At 49.1% G+C, this 20,977-nt stretch overlaps 1 protein-coding gene across 1 annotated transcript in view; it reads right to left on the bottom strand.

Annotated features, from left to right (window-relative positions):
* LOC147696883 (cyclic nucleotide-binding domain-containing protein 2-like) overlaps positions 1–20,977 on the bottom strand; it is a 636,311-nt gene that overhangs the window by 284,095 nt on the left and 331,239 nt on the right. The window contains exons 5-6 of the mRNA XM_086933251.1: positions 15,360–15,434; positions 12,108–12,199 (exon numbers count right to left, since the gene is read on the bottom strand). Of these exons, the coding sequence (XP_086789377.1) occupies positions 12,108–12,199; positions 15,360–15,434 (167 nt within the window). The remainder of the gene's footprint in view (positions 1–12,107; positions 12,200–15,359; positions 15,435–20,977) is intronic.

The raw sequence follows: 20,977 nt of genomic DNA, 5'->3' as shown, positions 1-20,977 counted from the left end.
AGGCCACTAGCCCAGTGGATGTATCAGTTCTCAACAGGGCACAGAAGCGTCTGTGTCTTTCCGTCTGTGGTGAAAGATCTAGCCACTGCCTAGTGTGAGTGCACAGTGAGAGTGAGTGCAGAGTGAGAGTGACTGCAGTGTGAGTGCAGAGTGAGAGTGAGTGCAGAGTGAGAGTGAGTGCAGAGTGACAGTGAGTGCAGAGTGACAGTGAGTGCAGAGTGACAGTGAGTGACAGTGAGGGCACAGTGACAGTGAGGGCACAATGACAGTGAGGGCACAGTGACAGCAAGTGACAGTGATTGCAGAGTGAGTGCGAGAATGAGAGTGAGTGCAGACTGAGGGCAGAGTGACAGTGAGTGACAGTGAGTGCAGAGTGACAGCAAGCGAGTGCAGAGTGACAGTGAGTGCAGAGTGATAGTGAGTGCAGAGTGACAGTGAGTGCAAAGTGACAGTGAGTGCAGAGTGACAGTGAGTGACAGTGAGTGCAGAGTGACAGCAAGTGAGTGCAGAGTGACAGCAAGTGAGTGCAGAGTGACAGTGAGGGCACAGTGACAGCAAGTGACAGTGATTGTAGAGTGAGTGCGAGAATGAAAGTGAGTGCAGACTGAGTGCAGAGTGACAGTGAGTGCAGAGTGACAGTGAGGGCAGAGTGACAGTGAGGGCAGAGTGACAGTGAGGGCACAGTGACAGCAAGTGACAGTGATTGCAGAGTGAGTGCGAGAATGAAAGTGAGTGCAGACTGAGTGCAGAGTGACAGGGAGGGCAGAGTGACAGTAAGTGCAGAGTGACAGTGAGTGCAGAGTGACAGAGTGACAGTGAGTGCAGAATGACAGTGAGTGCAGAGTGACAGTGAGTGCAGAGTGACAGTGAGTGCAGAGTGACAGTGAGTGCAGAGTGACAGTGAGTGCAACGTGACAGTGAGTGCAGAATGACAGTGAGTGCAGAGTGACAGTGAGTGCAGAGTGACAGTGAGTGCAACGTGACAGTGAGTGCAGAGTGACAGTGAGTGACAGTGAGTGCAGAGTGACAGCAAGCGAGTGCAGAGTGACAGTGAGTGCAGAGTGATAGTGAGTGCAGAGTGACAGTGAGTGCAAAGTGACAGTGAGTGCAGAGTGACAGTGAGTGACAGTGAGTGCAGAGTGACAGCAAGTGAGTGCAGAGTGACAGCAAGTGAGTGCAGAGTGACAGTGAGGGCACAGTGACAGCAAGTGACAGTGATTGTAGAGTGAGTGCGAGAATGAAAGTGAGTGCAGACTGAGTGCAGAGTGACAGTGAGTGCAGAGTGACAGTGAGGGCAGAGTGACAGTGAGGGCAGAGTGACAGTGAGGGCACAGTGACAGCAAGTGACAGTGATTGCAGAGTGAGTGCGAGAATGAAAGTGAGTGCAGACTGAGTGCAGAGTGACAGGGAGGGCAGAGTGACAGTAAGTGCAGAGTGACAGTGAGTGCAGAGTGACAGAGTGACAGTGAGTGCAGAATGACAGTGAGTGCAGAGTGACAGTGAGTGCAGAGTGACAGTGAGTGCAGAGTGACAGTGAGTGCAAAGTGACAGTGAGTGCAGAGTGACAGTGAGTGCAGAGTGACAGTGAGTGACAGTGAGTGCAGAGTGACAGCAAGTGAGTGCAGAGTGACAGCAAGTGACAGTGAGTGCAGAGTGACAGTGAGTGCAGAGTGACAGTGAGTGCAGAATGACAGTGAGTGCAGAGTGACAGTGAGTGCAGAGTGACAGTGAGTGCAGAGTGACAGTGAGTGCAAAGTGACAGTGAGTGCAGAGTGACAGTGAGTGCAGAGTGACAGCAAGTGAGTGCAGAGTGACAGTGAGTGCAGAGTGATAGTGAGTGCAGAGTGACAGTGAGTGCAAAGTGACAGTGAGTGCAGAGTGACAGTGAGTGACAGTGAGTGCAGAGTGACAGCAAGTGAGTGCAGAGTGACAGCAAGTGAGTGCAGAGTGACAGTGAGGGCACAGTGACAGCAAGTGACAGTGATTGTAGAGTGAGTGCGAGAATGAAAGTGAGTGCAGACTGAGTGCAGAGTGACAGTGAGTGCAGAGTGACAGTGAGTGCAGAGTGACAGTGAGTGCAGAGTGACAGTGAGGGCAGAGTGACAGTGAGGGCACAGTGACAGTGAGGGCAGAGTGACAGTGAGGGCACAGTGACAGTGATTGCAGAGTGAGTGCGAGAATGAAAGTGAGTGCAGACTGAGTGCAGAGTGACAGTGAGGGCAGAGTGACAGTAAGTGCAGAGTGACAGAGTGACAGTGAGTGCAGAATGACAGTGAGTGCAGAGTGACAGTGAGTGCAGAGTGACAGTGAGTGCAGAGTGACAGTGAGTGCAAAGTGACAGTGAGTGCAGAGTGACAGTGAGTGACAGTGAGTGCAGAGTGACAGTGAGTGACAGTGAGTGCAGAGTGACAGCAAGTGAGTGCAGAGTGACAGCAAGTGACAGTGAGTGCAGAGTGACAGTGAGTGCAGAGTGACAGTGAGTGCAGAATGACAGTGAGTGCAGAGTGACAGTGAGTGCAGAGTGACAGTGAGTGCAGAGTGATAGTGAGTGCAGAGTGATAGTGAGTGCAGAGTGACAGTGAGTGCAAAGTGACAGTGAGTGCAGAGTGACAGTGAGTGACAGTGAGTGCAGAGTGACAGCAAGTGAGTGCAGAGTGACAGCAAGTGAGTGCAGAGTGACAGTGAGGGCACAGTGACAGCAAGTGACAGTGATTGCAGAGTGAGTGCGAGAATGAAAGTGAGTGCAGACTGAGTGCAGAGTGACAGTGAGTGCAGAGTGACAGTGAGGGCAGAGTGACAGTGAGGGCAGAGTGACAGTGAGGGCACAGTGACAGCAAGTGACAGTGATTGCAGAGTGAGTGCGAGAATGAAAGTGAGTGCAGACTGAGTGCGGAGTGACAGTGAGGGCAGAGTGACAGTAAGTGCAGAGTGACAGTGAGTGCAGAGTGACAGAGTGACAGTGAGTGCAGAATGACAGTGAGTGCAGAGTGACAGTGAGTGCAGAGTGACAGTGAGTGCAGAGTGACAGTGAGTGCAGAGTGACAGTGAGTGACAGTGAGTGCAGAGTGACAGCAAGTGAGTGCAGAGTGACAGCAAGTGACAGTGAGTGCAGAGTGACAGTGAGTGCAGAGTGACAGTGAGTGCAGAATGACAGTGAGTGCAGAGTGACAGTGAGTGCAGAGTGACAGTGAGTGCAGAGTGATAGTGAGTGCAGAGTGACAGTGAGTGCAAAGTGACAGTGAGTGCAGAGTGACAGTGAGTGACAGTGAGTGCAGAGTGACAGCAAGTGAGTGCAGAGTGACAGCAAGTGAGTGCAGAGTGACAGTGAGGGCACACTGACAGCAAGTGACAGTGATTGCAGAGTGAGTGCGAGAATGAAAGTGAGTGCAGACTGAGTGCAGAGTGACAGTGAGTGCAGAGTGGCAGTGTGTGCAGAGTGACAGTGAGGGCAGAGTGACAGTGAGGGCACAGTGACAGTGAGGGCACAGTGACAGCAAGTGACAGTGATTGCAGAGTGAGTGCAAGAATGAAAGTGAGTGCAGACTGAGTGCAGAGTGACAGTGGGGGCAGAGTGACAGTAAGTGCAGAGTGACAGTGAGTGCAGAGTGACAGTGAGTGCAGAGTGAGTGCGAGAGTGACAGTGAATGCAGAGTGAGTGCGAAAGTGACAGTGAGTGCAGAGTGACAGTGAGTGCAGAGTGACAGTGAGTGCAGAGTGACAGTGAGTGCAGACTGAGTGCAGAGTGACAGTGAGTGCAGAGTGACAGTGAGTGCAGAGTGACAGTGAGTGACAGTGAGTGCAGAGTGACAGTGAGGGCAGAGTGACAGTGAGTGCAGACTGAGTGCAGAGTGACAGTGAGTGCAGAGTGAGTGTGAGAATAACAGTGAGTGCAGAGTGACAGTGAGTGCAGAGTGACAGTGAGTGCAGAGTGACAGTCAGTGCAGAGTGAGTGCAGACTGAGTGCAGAGTGACAGTGAGTACAGAGTGACAGTGAGTGCAGAGTGACAGTGAGTGCAGAGTGAGTGCAGAGTGTCAGTGAGTGCAGAGTGAGTGCACAGTGACAGTGAGTGCAGAGTGACAGTGAGTGCAGACTGAGTGCAGAGTGACAGTGAGTGCAGAGTGACAGTGAGTGCAGAGTGACAGTGAGTGACAGTGAGGGCAAAGTGACATCGAGTGCAGACTGAATGCAGAGTGACAGTGAGTGCAGAGTGACAGTGAGTGCAGAGTGACAGTGATTGCAGAGTGACAGTGAGTGCAGAGTGACAGTGAGTGACAGTGAGTGCAGAGTGACAGTGAGGGCAGAGTGACAGTGAGTGCAGACTGAGTGCAGAGTGACAGTGAGTGCGGAGTGACAGTGAGTGCAGAGTGACAGTGAGTGCAGAGTGACAGTCAGTGTAGAGTGACAGTGAGTGCAGAGTGACAGTCAGTGCAGAGTGAGTGCAGAGTGACAGTGAGTGCAGAGTGACAGTGAGTGCAGAGTGAGTGCAGAGTGACAGTGAGTGCAGAGTGAGTGCAGAGTGACAGTGAGTGCAGAGTGACAGTGAGTGCAGAGCGACAGTGATTGCAGAGCGACAGTGAGTGACAGTGAGTGACAGTGAGGGCAGAGTGACAGGGTAGTGCAGAGTGACAGTGAGTGCCGAGTGAAAGTGAGTGACAGTGAGTGACAGTGAGGGCAGAGTGACAGTGAGGGCAGAGTGACAGTGATGGCAGAGTGACAGTGAGGGCACAGTGACAGCAAGTGACAGTGATTGCAGAGTGAGTGCGAGAATTAAAGTGAGTGCAGACTGAGTGCAGAGTGACAGTGAGGGCAGAGTGACAGTGAGTGCAGAGTGACAGTCAGTGCAGAGTGAGTGCAGAGTGACAGTGAGTGCAGAGTGACAGTCAGTGCAGAGTGACAGTGAGTGCAGAGTGAGTGCAGAGTGAGTGCAGAGTGACAGTGAGTGCAGAGTGAGTGCAGAGTGACAGTGAGTGCAGACTAAGTGCAGAGTGACCTTGAGTGCAGAGTGACAGTGAGTGCAGAGTGAAAGTGAGTGCAGAGTGACAGTGATTGCAGAGTGACAGTGAGTGCAGAGTGACAGTGAGTCCAGAGTGACAGTGATTGCAGAGTGACAGTGAGTGCAGAGTGACAGTGAGTGCAGAGTGACAGTGAGTGCAGAGTGAGTGCAGAGTGACAGTGAGTGCAGACTAAGTGCAGAGTGACAGTGAGTGCAGAGTGACAGTGAGTGCAGAGTGACAGTCAGTGCAGAGTGAGTGCAGACTGAGTGCAGAGTGACAGTGAGTGCAGAGGGACAGTCAGTGCAGAATGACAGTCAGTGCAGAGTGACAGTCAGTGCAGAGTGACAGTCAGTGCAGAGTGAGTGCAGAGTGACAGTGAGTGCAGAGTGAGTGTGAGAATAACAGTGAGTGCAGAGTTACAGTGAGTGCAGAGTGACAGTGAGTGCAGAGTGACAGTGAGTGCAGAGTGAGTGCAGACTGAGTGCAGAGTGACAGTGAGTGCAGAGTGGCAGTCAGTGCAGAGTGACAAGCAGTGCAAAGTGAGTGCTTGTGACAGTGAGTGACAGTGAGTGCAGAGTGACAGTGAGTGCAGAGTGACAGTGAGTGACAGTGAGTGAAAGTGAGGGCAGAGTGACAGTGAGGGCACAGTGACAGCAAGTGACAGTGATTGCAGAGTGAGTGCGAGAATGAAAGTGAGTGCAGACTGAGGGCAGAGTGAGAGTGAGGGCAGAGTGACAGTGAGTGCAGAGTGACAGTCAGTGCAGAGTGAGTGCAGAGTGACAGTGAGTGCAGAGTGACAGTGAGTGCAGAGTGGCAGTGAGTGCAGAGTGAGTGCAGTGACAGTGAGTTCAGAGTGAGTGCAGAGTGACAGTGAGTGCAAACTAAGTGCAGAGTGACAGTAAGTGCAGAGTGACAGTGAGTGCAGAATGACAGTGAGTGCAGAGTGACAGTGAGTGCAGAGTGACAGTGAGTGCAGAGTGACAGTGAGTGCAAAGTGACAGTGAGTGCAGAGTGACAGTGAGTGACAGTGAGTGCAGAGTGACAGCAAGTGAGTGCAGAGTGACATCAAGTGACAGTGAGTGCAGAATGACAGTGAGTGCAGAGTGACAGTGAGTGCAGAATGACAGTGAGTGCAGAGTGACAGTGAGTGCAGTGACAGTGAGTGCAGAGTGATAGTGAGTGCAGAGTGACAGTGAGTGCAAAGTGACAGTGAGTGCAGAGTGACAGTGAGTGACAGTGAGTGCAGAGTGACAGCAAGTGAGTGCAGAGTGACAGCAAGTGAGTGCAGAGTGACAGTGAGGGCACAGTGACAGCAAGTGACAGTGATTGCAGAGTGAGTGCAAGAATGAAAGTGAGTGCAGGCTGAGTGCTGAGTGACAGTGAGTGCAGAGTGACAGTGAGTGCAGAGTGACAGTGAGGGCAGAGTGACAGTGAGGGCAGAGTGACAGTGAGTGCAGAGTGACAGTGAGTGCAGAGTGACAGTGAGTGCAGAGTGAGTGCGAGAGGGACAGTGAATGCAGAGTGAGTGCGAAAGTGACAGTGAGTGCAGAGTGACAGTGAGTGCAGAGTGACAGTGAGTGCAGAGTGACAGTGAGTGCAAAGTGACAGTGAGTGCAGACTCAGTGCAGAGTGACAGTGAGTGCAGAGTGACAGTGAGTGCAGAGTGACAGTCAGTGACAGTGAGTGCAGAGTGACAGTGAGGGCAGAGTGACAGTGAGTGCAGACTGAGTGCAGAGTGACAGTGAGTGCAGACTGAGTGTTAGAATAACAGTGAGTGCAGAGTGACAGTGAGTGCAGAGTGACAGTGAGTGCAGAGTGACAGTCAGTGCAGAGTGAGTGCAGACTGAGTGCAGAGTGACAGTGAGTACAGAGTGACAGTGAGTGCAGAGTGACAGTGAGTGCAGAGTGAGTGCAGAGTGACAGTGAATGCAGAGTGAGTGCGAAAGTGACAGTGAGTGCAGAGTGACAGTGAGTGCAGAGTGACAGTGAGTGCAGAGTAACAGTGAGTGCAGAGTGACAGTGAGTGCAGAGTGACAGTGAGTGCAGACTCCGTGCAGAGTGACAGTGAGTGCAGAGTGACAGTGAGTGCAGAGTGACAGTGAGTGACAGTGAGTGCAGAGTGACAGTGAGGGCAGAGTGACAGTGAGTGCAGACTGAGTGCAGAGTGACAGTGAGTGCAGACTGAGTGTGAGAATAACAGTGAGTGCAGAGTGACAGTGAGTGCAGAGTGACAGTGAGTGCAGAGTGACAGTCAGTGCAGAGTGAGTGCAGACTGAGTGCAGAGTGACAGTGAGTGCAGAGTGACAGTGAGTGCAGAGTGACAGTGAGTGACAGTGAGTGCAGAGTGACAGTGAGGGCATAGTGACAGTGAGTGCAGACCGAGTGCAGAGTGACAGTGAGTGCAGTGTGACAGTGAGTGCAGAGTGACAGTGAGTGCAGAGTGACAGTCAGTGCAGAGTGACAGTCAGTGCAGAGTGACAGTCCGTGCAGAGTGAGTGCAGAGTGACAGTGAGTGCAGAGTGACAGTCAGTGCAGAGTGAGTGCAGAGTGACAGTGAGTGCAGAGTGACAGTGACTGCAGAGTGACTGCAGAGTGAGTGCAGAGTGACAGTGAGTGCAGAATGACAGTGAGTGCAGAGTGACAGTGAGTGCAGAGCAACAGTGAGTGCAGAGCAACAGTGAATGACAGTGAGTGACAGTGAGGGCCGAGTGACAGTGAGGGCAGAGTGACAGTGAGTGCAGAGTGACAGTGAGTGCAGAGTGACAGTGAGTGCCGAGTGACAGTGAGTGACAGTGAGTGACAGTGATGGCAGAGTGACAGTGAGGGCACAGTGACAGCAAGTAACAGTGATTGCAGATTGAGTGCGAGAATGAAAGTGAGTGCAGACTGAGTGCAGAGTGACAGTGAGGGCAGAGTGACAGTGAGTGCAGAGTGACAGTCAGTGCAGAGTGACTGCAGAGTGCAGAGTGATAGTCAGTGCAGAGTGACAGTGAGTGCAGAGTGATAGTCAGTGCAGAGTGAGTGCAGACTGAGTGCAGAGTGACAGTGAGTACAGAGTGACAGTGAGTGCAGAGTGACAGTGAGTGCAGAGTGACAGTGAGTGCAGACTGAGTGCAGAGTGACAGTGAGTGCAGAGTGACAGTGAGGGCAGAGTGACAGTGAGGGCAGAGTGACAGTGAGTGCAGACTGAGTGCAGAGTGACAGTGAGTGCAGAGTGACAGTGAGTGCAGAGTGACAGTGAGTGACAGTGAGTGCAGAGTGACAGTGAGGGCATAGTGACAGTGAGTGCAGACCGAGTGCAGAGTGACAGTGAGTGCAGTGTGACAGTGAGTGCAGAGTGATAGTCAGTGCAGAGTGAGTGCAGACTGAGTGCAGAGTGACAGTGAGTACAGAGTGACAGTGAGTGCAGAGTGACAGTGAGTGCAGAGTGACAGTGAGTGCAGACTGAGTGCAGAGTGACAGTGAGTGCAGAGTGACAGTGAGGGCAGAGTGACAGTGAGGGCAGAGTGACAGTGAGTGCAGACTGAGTGCAGAGTGACAGTGAGTGCAGAGTGACAGTGAGTGCAGAGTGACAGTGAGTGACAGTGAGTGCAGAGTGACAGTGAGGGCATAGTGACAGTGAGTGCAGACCGAGTGCAGAGTGACAGTGAGTGCAGTGTGACAGTGAGTGCAGAGTGACAGTGAGTGCAGAGTGGCAGTCAGTGCAGAGTGACAGTCAGTGCAGAGTGACAGTCAGTGCAGAGTGAGTGCAGAGTGACAGTCAGTGCAGAGTGAGTGCAGAGTGACAGTGAGTGCAGAGTGACAGTGACTGCAGAGTGACTGCAGAGTGAGTGCAGAGTGACAGTGAGTGCAGAATGACAGTGAGTGTAGAGTGACAGTGAGTGCAGAGCGACAGTGAGTGCAGAGCAACAGTGAATGACAGTGAGTGACAGTGAGGGCCGAGTGACAGTGAGGGCAGAGTGACAGTGAGTGCAGAGTGACAGTGAGTGCAGAGTGACAGTGAGTGACAGTGAGTGACAGTGAGTGACAGTGAGTGACAGTGAGGGCACAGTGACAGCAAGTAACAGTGATTGCAGAGTGAGTGCGAGAATGAAAGTGAGTGCAGACTGAGTGCAGAGTGACAGTGAGGGCAGAGTGACAGTGAGTTCAGAGTGACAGTGAGTTCAGAGTGACAGTGAGTGCAGAGTGACAGTGAGTGCAGAGTGACAGTGAGTGCAGAGTGACAGTGAGTGACAGTGAGTGCAGAGTGACAGTGAGTGCAGAGTGACAGTGAGTGTAGAGTGACAGTGAGTGCAGAGTGACTGCAGAGACAGTGTGCAAGGGTGCAGGGTGCACATTGTGTGAGTGTGCAGAATGAGTGTGCAGGATAAACAGTGTGTGACTATGCAGGGTGACATTGGGAGTGTGCGAGTGAGCAGTGTGTGAATGTGTAGGGGCAGTGTGTGAGTGTGCAATAAACACCACACACACATACACCACACACACATACCACACACACACACCATACACACATACACCACACACACACCAACCACACACACACCACACACACATAACGCACACACAAACCACACACCTCAGTCTCTCAACACCACACACTCGTCACCACTCAACACAACACACTCACCACCACACTCACTCCCCAGGCTCACCCCCACAGACTCACCACCACACACTCACCAGTACATAGAAAACAACACACACAACAACACATCCCCAGCCATCAATAAATGATTTCACCATGCACAAACACCAACAACCATCAGCCATCTGTGCACGCTTTTACCAAGCACACACCCACCAGCCGTCAGTGCACCCTTCCAACAGGCACACACACCTCCAGCCGGCAGTGCACTTTTCCACCAAGCACACACACCACCAGCCATCAGTGCATGCATCAATTGTTAACGCATCCACAATTAACTATTGTAGCAATCGCAGTATGGTACACTTTACTTTTAAACATATTCATCTAAAGCACAGCATACCACCATTGGTAAAATTACAATCCAACCCACATAATTCCACTACACACCACATGCACACACTCCATAACACATGGCGAAAAGACATTGGCATTTACAATGCCATTAGCTCAAAGTCAAATAAATCCGAGCCCGATTGCATTTCTAATGCTTGTTTAAAAAGACAACTTGCAAAAAGTTTATAAAAATAGTGGCATAAATCAATCGACGCGCATTGCGGCGTACTCAACGCCTTCTTCAGGAGTATCTTCTCTAACCTTTAGTTCTTTAAGGCAAGTAATTATGGTGATGATCTGGTAGCCGAGTCTATTCAAAAATCCGTCCCTGTGAAAATTTCAGTGCAAATTGCTCGTAGTTGAACCTTCTGAGAAAGATTGCTAAGAACACTATTAAAGTGATGTAATCAAAGTTGTCTCGAAACCCCTAATCCAGGCGACCCTCCCATCTAATCACTGATCTACAATGAGAAAATGTATCTAGAGAGCTGCTTTCAATCAGATCTGTGGCATTCTGGAAGAAAACATCATAACTTTAGGCTTTTAGACAATTGACACACTCCATCACCACTCCCTTCTACTTAGACTAGTGGGACTCCAAGGAAGCCAAGTCGTTCAGCTTAAACTGCCATAACTAGGTCTGTCATACAAGCCTAAAAAACCTGAGGAACCAAGAGCCTAAGAATCTAACAGAAAGTGTGGAACCATCAGGGCCCGGGAAATAGACCCACTGCCAGGAACATGGACTGAAAGAATACTTCAGGAGGGGATCACAAATTCCAGATGTTCCTTGGTCACAAGAACCACTGTCTACATCATAGGAACTTTTGAAAGCATTTTCCTCTTCAAGGTTTAACATAGAAGACACAGTGTACTCTCAAGTCTCGTATTGACAATGCAAATTGACTCTACTAGAAGAGGCGATATTTCTACTATGAAGGCTGCAAACAAAAATCAAAATGCTGCAGTTGGACAGAGGCGTAGCTACGATTGGTGAAGCAGATGCACTTGCACTGGAGCCCAGAGCCCTGAGAGTGCCCATTGAACTATGATAATTATTGTATTTTACTACCCCACCAGCAGTGAAAGGGGCCATTTTCCTTGTGTGCACCAGCACCCATGGCATTTTAGCTATGTTACTGCAATAACACTAGTAATTAGTCTTGTTCTACAGGAACATATCATCTCAGCCCTCCAAGTGACCCACTGACTACCCATGCTCATACATTCACCATCAAGGCTGTCCCCTCTGTGACAGAGGCCAATCTTTACCCAAATAAACTTTAGTAGAAAGGAAGGCAAAGAAACGATGGCACAGTGTCAAAATCATACCTGTGGTATAACCAGACCCACATCCGCGATAAGGATGGTAAGCAAGACCATTTGTGGACTATATCTCCCTGTTCTTTGCTCCAATCCATGGACAAGAACAACTACATGTTTGTAGAAGCACAGTAACAGCATCCTTTATAAAACACACAGTATTAAAGAATTTCCCACATAGTGTGTACCTGCATTACCACACTCTTCTCAACCGACATAACAATGCCTTACTCTGCCTATTTCTCCTTCTCACAAACACGAAAACACAGTAAGAGCACAGGTCTTCTTAGCATGCACAACACAAAAAGGCTTCCTACGCAGGCCACTCTATAAAGCCACAACAACACAACCAAGCACATTCTACAGAATAGCATCTAATCCACCCACCAAAGCCACTCAACTACTCAGTATGGCGCTACATGGAAACCTAACTACAATACAAAAAGACAGAAACCCACATACTAAAACGATCCTATATGGAAAAGAGAGGAGTCAGAAAAAGGATTTTGTGACATGAAAGAGTTCGTTTATTAGCTTCTCTTGCATCATTTATCTGATTTATGAACCTGTGATGCTGTCAAAGTGAGAGATAACAAGGAGGAATAAATGAGGAAAGGGGACCACAGAAGCATAGACGACATCTCATACAAAAACATGGTAAATGGAAAGAGGAGAGACAGATCAGACAGCGCATCCTTCATTAAAAGGGCAAATAAATAAAGTCACAGATAGCCTCAAGTTGCTTAAAGTGCTTACATCACGATGTGAGGATATATCTGATTTCCAAATTAATTTAAATTGAACATACCATTCATACCAACCCACTTTGGCCAGTTCGTGCTGTATTAGCACCGGGTATCTTGCAAAGGCATCCACTGTCGCTCTCAAAGATAACATTGCCTGCCATGGAAAGAATACATATATAAATATATATATTATAGTCTCTTTAAAATTAAAAAAGGCAAAGTATTTAGAATTGAGAAGAGTGCAAAATATTCCTCTTTCTCAGTCCACCTCCATCAATATTGGTTAGAACTACAGCATAGGAGCAGAAGATGGTCAATAGATTTGCCTGATTCAATACATTTCAGGTCAGACAAATACCACAGCATCCAAGCAGGTTGTACCCAGTGCGCATGCCCAAATATTCGTGTGAGCCAGTACAGGAGGTCCGTCTGCAGCCACTCAATTTCAAGTCCTGGTCATCAGAGATTCAAGCGAGAAGGGCTGAAGATTTCTCCCTATATTTCCTCCTTCAGGCAAGCAGAGGCTGCTCTGAATAGAAGGCAGTGTAGACTTCATCTTTTCTAAACGTCAATTTAATTATAATGCTCCAGTGGTCTAAGCATAAAGCTAACACGCCATTTCTAGGTGTCTATAAATTGATCTTTAATCAGTTCCGCAATTCACACAAACGTCGGGGTACATTTCCAGCCCTAAGGAGTAAGAATAAATCAAAAGTCTGTATCCCCAACCCTAAGGCTGATCCTTTATAAACAAGCCAGTCCTCAATGTCAACAAAGGATTGTCAAATCCTTTAGTTGGTACCACTAAGAGGATATCCTACAGAGAAAGGAGAGTTGAATAGGTCAATGGACAGTAGTAGACCCACTCAAAAACACATGCCAGGAAGCTCCTCTCAATAATTTGCTCGCTTTGTATATAATCTCTTTGAAGTCTTCAACTGAGATTATAGAATTTCTCAAAAGTTCAAAAATTATAACTACCTCATCAACTGGCAGAATATGTATTATAACTATCTTATATTGCAACGATTAAAAGATATATCTCAAATCCATATCAAAACGTAGGGGTTTATTTACAAGTCCCTTGTGCCACCGGTGTATCACTATTTAAGATCCTCTGGTGGTGCAAAGTGCAGACCCATATGTACGAGGTCATGCAAAGCCACTTTACGTGGCTTTTCATAGCCTCATAGATATGGTGTAAGGCAACGCAGCGCAAGTCACTGCATTGCCTTACACTGCATCAGGGGGGCATTTCATGGATGTTGCGGTGGGTGTTCCAATGCAACATTCATGGGTTTTTGTGCATTTTCAGATTTACAGGGATCAGTATACCTGGGAATGTGTCAAAACTGTATGCTTTCCTTGAGCAGGCGTAACGATGAGAAATATGTTTATTTTTCCTCTTTTTCTCCTCTTTCTATTTGTGCTGCATTCTGCAGCATACACAGAAAGAGGAAAAGGCCAACAATGGATCGTTTTTGTGCAGGAAAACCTTCCTGCACACAAACAATCCTGCCAACAACACAGGCACCCTTGCACCATGGTGCAAGGGTGCCTGTATTGGATCGAGGCACCAAATTGTGCGCGGGCTGAAAGTAGAGGATTTCACTGTGACTCGTAAATGCGATGCATTCTTGCTCTTCAATTTGGTGTGGGGCAGCGCAGTAAAAATACTTTCAGGCCGCCCCACCCCAAATCATTGTAAATGAGGCCCGAAACTCTTTTAGTGCCAAATATTCCATAGATATTGAATTTAAAGTTAGAAGCTGCAACTAGAACTAAAATGTTAATTCAATGTTCAATTGCATACTTTTTTAGACGATGCTGCAGTCAGACTTTCTTCTTTTAGCAGGACACTGTAGACCATGCAGACATGCTGACTGTATGTATTTAATCAAGAGCCTTATAATCCATACAAAAGTGACCGCACAGATTTGTGGACTGACGCAAGGTTAGGCCAGTACCACAATAGCAGAAGTTGCACTGCAGGTGAAGAATTCTTTTTTATACACGGTATATGGAAGCCGAGGCCTGTTAGCAGTCCTCGGTCTCAGATCGCAGCAGAGATCTAAACTCCGGGAGTGAAATAAGAGAAGAAAAAACTTAGGACACACACTATCAACAGCATAAACATAAGTAAATTAATTGCCTAATTCCATTGCCTATTGTATTAATTAGGAGGGAACACCTGGACACCTCATCTGTAGGATGGCCATAAATAAATAAGCCTCCCCCTTAACACTTAGGAGTTACCCCTAATTTCCTCACCAACCACAAAAAAGTTAACCAAATGGAGTCCTACACTTACCCAAAAAATACAAATGTGTGGAGAATACCTGGAGCCCTCAATAAATGCATCCTTTAAAGTAAATATTACCACAATGGTTGCTACAGACTTGTGTTTATCATTGTCTCGTGTCGGACCAAGGTGTTCAACAAACTCGATACAAATTGAAGAATGAATCAAAGCGTCTGTTTAGTCTCCCAAATTAAATACACTGGGCCTTATTTATGAGAAATGAGGTATCGCTATGTGAAAGCAGCGATGCGTCACTTTTCAGTGCGCACTCCTTGCGTCATGATTGATGTGTCATATTTATAATATGACGCATCATGTCGCAAGGAGTTACAGATACGTCAGTATTTCTTACGTATCTGTAGGCGCAAAAGTGACACATTGCTGGAGTGTGTCACAAAAGTGTCTACTTTCACATGGGCAAGTCCCATGTTGTTAGTGCCTGCGTCAGTCTTACGCCTGCCATGGAGGAGGCGTAAGATTTTGCCGCATTTGAGTCCTAGAAGTGGCGCAGTGAAATCTCATAGATTTCACTGCGTCACTTCCATGACCCTTTCTTGCGTCAAAACGCCCCCCCTTGCATACATTATACCTGGAGCAGGTATAATGTGGCGCAGGGGTTTACAAAGTGATGCATCTACCTAGATGCGTCACTTTGTAAATATGGCGCAACAAGACGCATTTTTTACGGCACTGGGGGGTCACAAAAAGTGACGCACCGGCGGCGTAAGAGTGACGCACAGCCTCATAAATGAGGCCCCCAGTATTGAAGTATATTGCGTGAAAATACCTCATCATTTTACTTTCCTGGAAGTCACCTCCCTTGTCCTTTTAGATTAAGCTCTACCTGGACAGCTCCAGGGGGTGAAGGCCCCGTCTCGGTCTGAATGGAATCTGTTTACCGCCAAGCACAGATGAGATGGCCTCTGGTTGATTTTGCCAGCCATATTTACCATTTCGTATGCACCTGATGGCATACATACTGTCATATCCAGTACTGTCCTGTCTGCCTCACCTGCTTGACTCCTTCCGGCGTTCGACCTCGGGGCGGGGTCGACAAGACGAGCTGCGCTTCCGTGCTGATGACGCTCTGTGAAGAAGAGAGAATTAAAAATAAGTTTCATGCTCGCTTTTGTTTACCGGATATGCGGTGCCGCAAAATAATCCTAATGTAAATGCTGAGCATATAAAACATTTCTTTTAAATATTAACCGGGTTAATTGCTTAACAATGCACGCCGGATAATTTGGAATACATCTAGGGAGCTTTAGCGTCCTTCAGCTGCGATCTTGGCTATGCTTCAGAAAAGCCCATTTGCACTTTGTGAATCTTCGGAGACCGTGTTTCTAGCTTTAGAAATGTGCCAGTGTTGTTAAAGGCCCCATGCTACCGAGCTTCAAAAAAAGATTTAAATCCATGCACGCTTTGCTGCTTATGATGAGAACCAATTACACGACACCTGTCCAAATCAGACTTTAAAATCAATGGCACACGAGGCCCGTCCACGTTTAATTGGCCCTGCCTCGGGTAAAACACCTGTACTGTAATTTCTAACATCGCCCAGTGATGCACATTTACAATAAAACATTTGATTTGTTGATGCTAAAAGAGTATGTCCACGGACGTCAGTTAGGTGCAAGCATGGGACAGCAGCTGCTGTCATTTTACCTCGGTTAGGGAGGGAGGGGCGAGGGGGGAGTGAGCAGACCACCAGACAAGTATATGTGTGTGAAAAAGGCCGCTTTTATTGAAACAGGTGCACATTAACAAATTAAAATCTCGGCCAATGCCTTACAAAACTAATCCTCACTAAATAATAACTTCCTTAATTTCCTCCAGCCCGCCCCCACCCCTATTACGTCATTGACCCCGCCCCCACCCGAACATTACATCATTACAAATCCAACAATGCAAAAACCCCGCATAAACATTTCAACTTTACAAACCCTCCAAAGTATAAAACAAACTCCACTGTTTGCCCTCAAACTCCTCTTCGTCCTCCAACCTATGCAACCATCCCAAACAGCCATCATTCCCAATTCCCCCTGCCGAATGTGCCAACCAAGTAAAAAACCAACCACAAACTTACCAAGCCTGACAAAACCAACTAAACTCCGCACAACACCTGTTCCAAGCGACAAAGATAACATACAACAGAGCCCATGTCTACCTGTTCCAACACAAAACGCCCAAAATAGATAAAAGAAACAAGCCAAAGAAATATAAAATGAGGAAAAAAGACCAAGATGAAAAAACCGAAAAGGAATAAGAAACAAACCATGCAATGAAATAGGGAGGGAAAAAATTCTCTCACAGACAAACTACCGGACACAAGGTCACGGAACCTAAAATGGTGTCCGAGAGGCGGAGCCGCCAGAATTTATACTTGGGCTATAACTAGTAGGAAAAAACCAGCCCAAAATCAAAAAATGCCCGGGAGACTGCAAAACCACCCCCCCCCCCGCCTGCCCCCCCAAACCGCCCGGGGGGGAGACCTCCCCGGGGTCGGCTGCCCCGCTCAAGCCCCCCTTGGGAGGGAGGGGCGAGGGGGGAGTGAGCAGACCACCAGACAAGTATATGTGTGTGAAAAAGGCCGCTTTTATTGAAACAGGTGCACATTAACAAATTCAAACCTCAGCCAATGCCTTACAAAACTAATCCTCAATAAATAATAACTTCCTTAATTTCCCCCAGCCTTCCCCCACCCCTAATACATCATTGACCCTGCCCCCACCCGAACATTACATCATTACAAATCCAACAATGCAAAAACCCCGCATAAACATTTCAACTTTACAAACCCTCCAAAGCATAAAACAAACTCCACTGTTTGCCCTCAAACCCCTCTTGGTCCCCCAACCTATGCAACCATCCCAAACAGTTGTCATTCCCAATTCCCCCTGCCGAATGTGCCAACCAATTAAAAAACCAACCACAAACTTACCAAGCCTGACAAAAAACAACAAAACCCCGCTACCCAGAAAGCGGGGGGGGAATACACCCCCCTTTCTGCCCCCCAAAAACATTGCAGATAAAATAAACAACAAAAGGTATGATTAACCAGCAAACTCCTGAATCTTCAAACAGCGAGACAGAACTTCCCGCAACTCCAAAAGATAAAGGCCCATACCTAACCAAGAAAGGTGCACACCATCATCACAAAAGAATTCCACTGTATCATAACGTATGTCACCATGCGACACACGATCGAAACCCAGGTCCCTGCAAAACTTGGCCACCTCTGAGTTGATCTTTTTCCGAGCCTTATCAATTGCCTTGGGCTTGTGAGCTCCTCTCCAGGACCTCCTCGGAACCAATTCAGTCCAAAAAACATGGCAACCCGCCCACTGCTGCTTCAATAGAGAAAGATCCTTCTTTATTGCACGTAACAAAACCACTCCCTTCACCTTGCACAAATCGTTTTCACCCAGATGAATAACTAAAACATCAGGACAGGAGCCCCCACCCAACCAAGAATTAAGAGCAGGCACCAACTCCTTCCAACACATGCCCCCTCTCCCTTTCCAAATAACATTGAAAAAACGTTAATTAAAACCAAGCAATGATCCAAAATAGCTATCCTGTGCTTGAATCTGTGCCCACTTCACGAATGAATGGCCCACAATCCAAATGGTCAGAGTCGTTGACCTGGGACCAGCCACCGAACCTGGAATGAAAAAGGCAGCATCAAATTTCAAGACAAAGATGAAGACGCAAGCGCATCGCCCACAGCAGGTCGTACATAGCGCTGAAAACACCTGGATGACCAACGCCCTAAGCGCATAATATCTTACCCAGACCAACCCCGATTATGAGCCTCAGTTGCTGCCCCAATTCGAAAGAAATGAGTGCCATACTTCTTATCATCCAAACCAATACTCCTCAAAGCCTTGCCGAGAACCATGCGCAACTGATAATCAGTGGCCCTGGTGCCATCTGCATACTGAAAAACGCCAGCCTCCAAAGCCCCATCAGAAACAGTATACCATCTCCTGGCCCACCGCAAAGGACACGTAATACAGGGGGAGGAGGCTTCCAACCAAACACCCTTACCCTTACCTCTTTGATCTGTTTTTGAACGATGCAGCCATACATGAACCCCTTTTTCAGACAAATGAACATCCCCCCAACCCACACCCTGATGGAACATACCGCCATATTCATGAAAATCGGCATTTGCGATTCTGTAATAGCGAAAAAAAGCGAATCGCTATTCAGAATTCGCAAATCCGAATTCATGAAGAATTGCGATAAAAAAAAGCGATTCGCACGCGATCGCAAATTCCGTTAGCGATGACCGATAATCGCAGAATAATCGCTATTTCTGGCTACCCGCGCCTGGACTGCGAGCTCGCAAATAGCGATATCGCTATTTACGATATCGCTATTTGCAAGATCGCAAACTCGCGAGATCGGGAAAACGGGAAGTCGCATTTCGAGCCCAGTGATGACATCACAACCAGGAAGCTGCCGGTTCCCACCACCATTTTCCACATTGAGGCAGAGAGAGAGGGAGCATTTTGGAGAGCTGCAGCTAATCTGGAAAATTACACTGATCCACAACCCTGGTACCATGGCTGAGGAACCTGCACCTGGCACCAGCAGCTCGTCTGGGCGCAAGAGAAAATTTAAATTCTCAGAGCAGGAGCTGGAACACCTCATTGAGGGGGTTGTGGCCAACCATGACAGACTGTTTGGCGCAAATTCTCGGAGGGTCCCTGAACAGGAGAAGCGGCGCATATGGCAGGGGATAGCCTCGGCTGTGAACTCCGTGGGAGTGGCGGACAGGTCCCTGGAGGAATTAAAAAAGCGGTGGTACGACCTCCGAGGCCGTGCCAAGGAGAAGGTGGCGGCGCGCCTTGGGGAGTCCTCGGGCACTGGAGGAGGAGGACCAACTGTACCACTCAACACTCCCATGGAGGACCAGGTCGAGAACACCCTGGAGAAGGAGGCCTGTGTCGGTTTTACAACACTGGACTCATCCCGCACCACCCAAGACACCCAAGGTAAGTGGCATGCGACTGCGACCCTGCCCCCTATGGATGTCCATGACCAAATAGGCTCCCCCAATGTCCCATAGGCATGCCATAGTTGCACATCAAGGAATGTCCTGAAGCATTGTGGGAGATGTAGTCTGGCCACAATGTTGTAGTACCACAATGCAGCCAGACAGGTCCCAAAGCACACAAAGCCACTGCCATTCAGGGAATGTCACCCAGCATGCATGTAGCAACTGCACGTCTGCCAGATACATGCAACTAATGATCCACCACTTACCCCCACAGGTGGCGATACCAGCGACAGCGATAGGCTGGAGATCGATGAGGGCGTCCCGGAGGAGGAGGTGCCAACACCAACCCAGGCACCAGCCCCTGCCGCTGCATCAACACCAGCAGCAAGAACCACCTGCAGCGTCCCCCTGCGACTGGTGCAGCACCCACTTCCGCTGGCAGGCCAGCCCCCATTGTGCCTCCTGCCACCGCTGCTCCTCCCAGAGCCGCAGCCAGGGCAGTCACTCCTGTGCGCCCTGCATCTACTACAACAGCCACACCAGCAGTCACACCCCCTGCGTCTGGCGCACCTGCAACACCGGCGGTCATACCCCCAGCAGCTGTCGCCTCTACATCCGGGGCTGCGCCAGTGTCCACACAGCGGCCAGCCTCACACTCAGGCCAGCAGGGCAGGCGTGGCAGGTCACGCCAGCACTCCAGAGCAGCTAGCAGGCGGGCCAATGCTCATGGACTGGCGCGGCTCAGCGTCGAGAGACGCATGCTCCGCATTCACCAGCGCCAGGCTCAGCAGCAGGGAGCTATACAGCTGCAACTGCACATGATAGGGCGCAATGTGGCCTCTGTTGAAGGCCACATGGAAGGCATGAGGGCAGACATGGCAGGTGTGGGAGAACGATTGGAGAACATGACTGCAGCCATGGCAGGTGTGGGAGATGGAATGGCCCGCATGGCTGCAGCCATGGAGGCCAACACCGCGGCCATGTCGAGAGAGCGCAGTGGAGCACGCCGGCGCCACCGCCAACTAATGACCCGGCTTGCCACTTACAGCAGGGCAAGTTACGTGTCAGCGAATGCTACTTCTCTGTTGGCGCGGCGCTCCCTGACCCAGCAGCACCAAATCATACAGTGCAGCGAGGACATGACAAGGGTGCTGGAGACCCTCTCCACGGCCGTCATTGCTCTTCACCCTCCAGCTATTCCATCTGTTGTGGGGGGTGATGATGCGAGTGAGGGGGCGTCCAGCGTCAGCTCTCAATCTGCCTCACAGGCCCCACCACACACCCGCAGCACCAGGCCCCCCCCCATTGCCTGAAGCCCCGGAGGAGAATGCCCCTCAGAGGCGCTATGGCGGAACGCGCACTAGGCGCTCCTAGAGAACTGCAGTTAATCAATGGCACAGGCTGAGGTTAAGCCTGCCATGTAGTGATGCACAGCAGTATGGCGTAATACTGTTTGTTGGACTTATTTGGACAGGAACCTTATTTTTATTTTTGTGAATTTAACAAATACATTTATTTTGCTACACACATTAGCGTTGTGTCATCATTACATTTTGCATGCATTGTTGATTTGTGGGGTGATGGAAGTGGTTGTACTAGAAACTGTTCACTGTGATGTGGTT

This window comes from Lissotriton vulgaris, chromosome 8 (genome assembly GCF_964263255.1).
Source record: "Lissotriton vulgaris chromosome 8, aLisVul1.2, whole genome shotgun sequence".
Taxonomy (NCBI): domain Eukaryota; kingdom Metazoa; phylum Chordata; class Amphibia; order Caudata; family Salamandridae; genus Lissotriton; species Lissotriton vulgaris.
The sequence above is the reverse complement of the archived record's forward strand: the minus strand, read 5'-3'. Positions and strand labels throughout refer to the sequence as shown.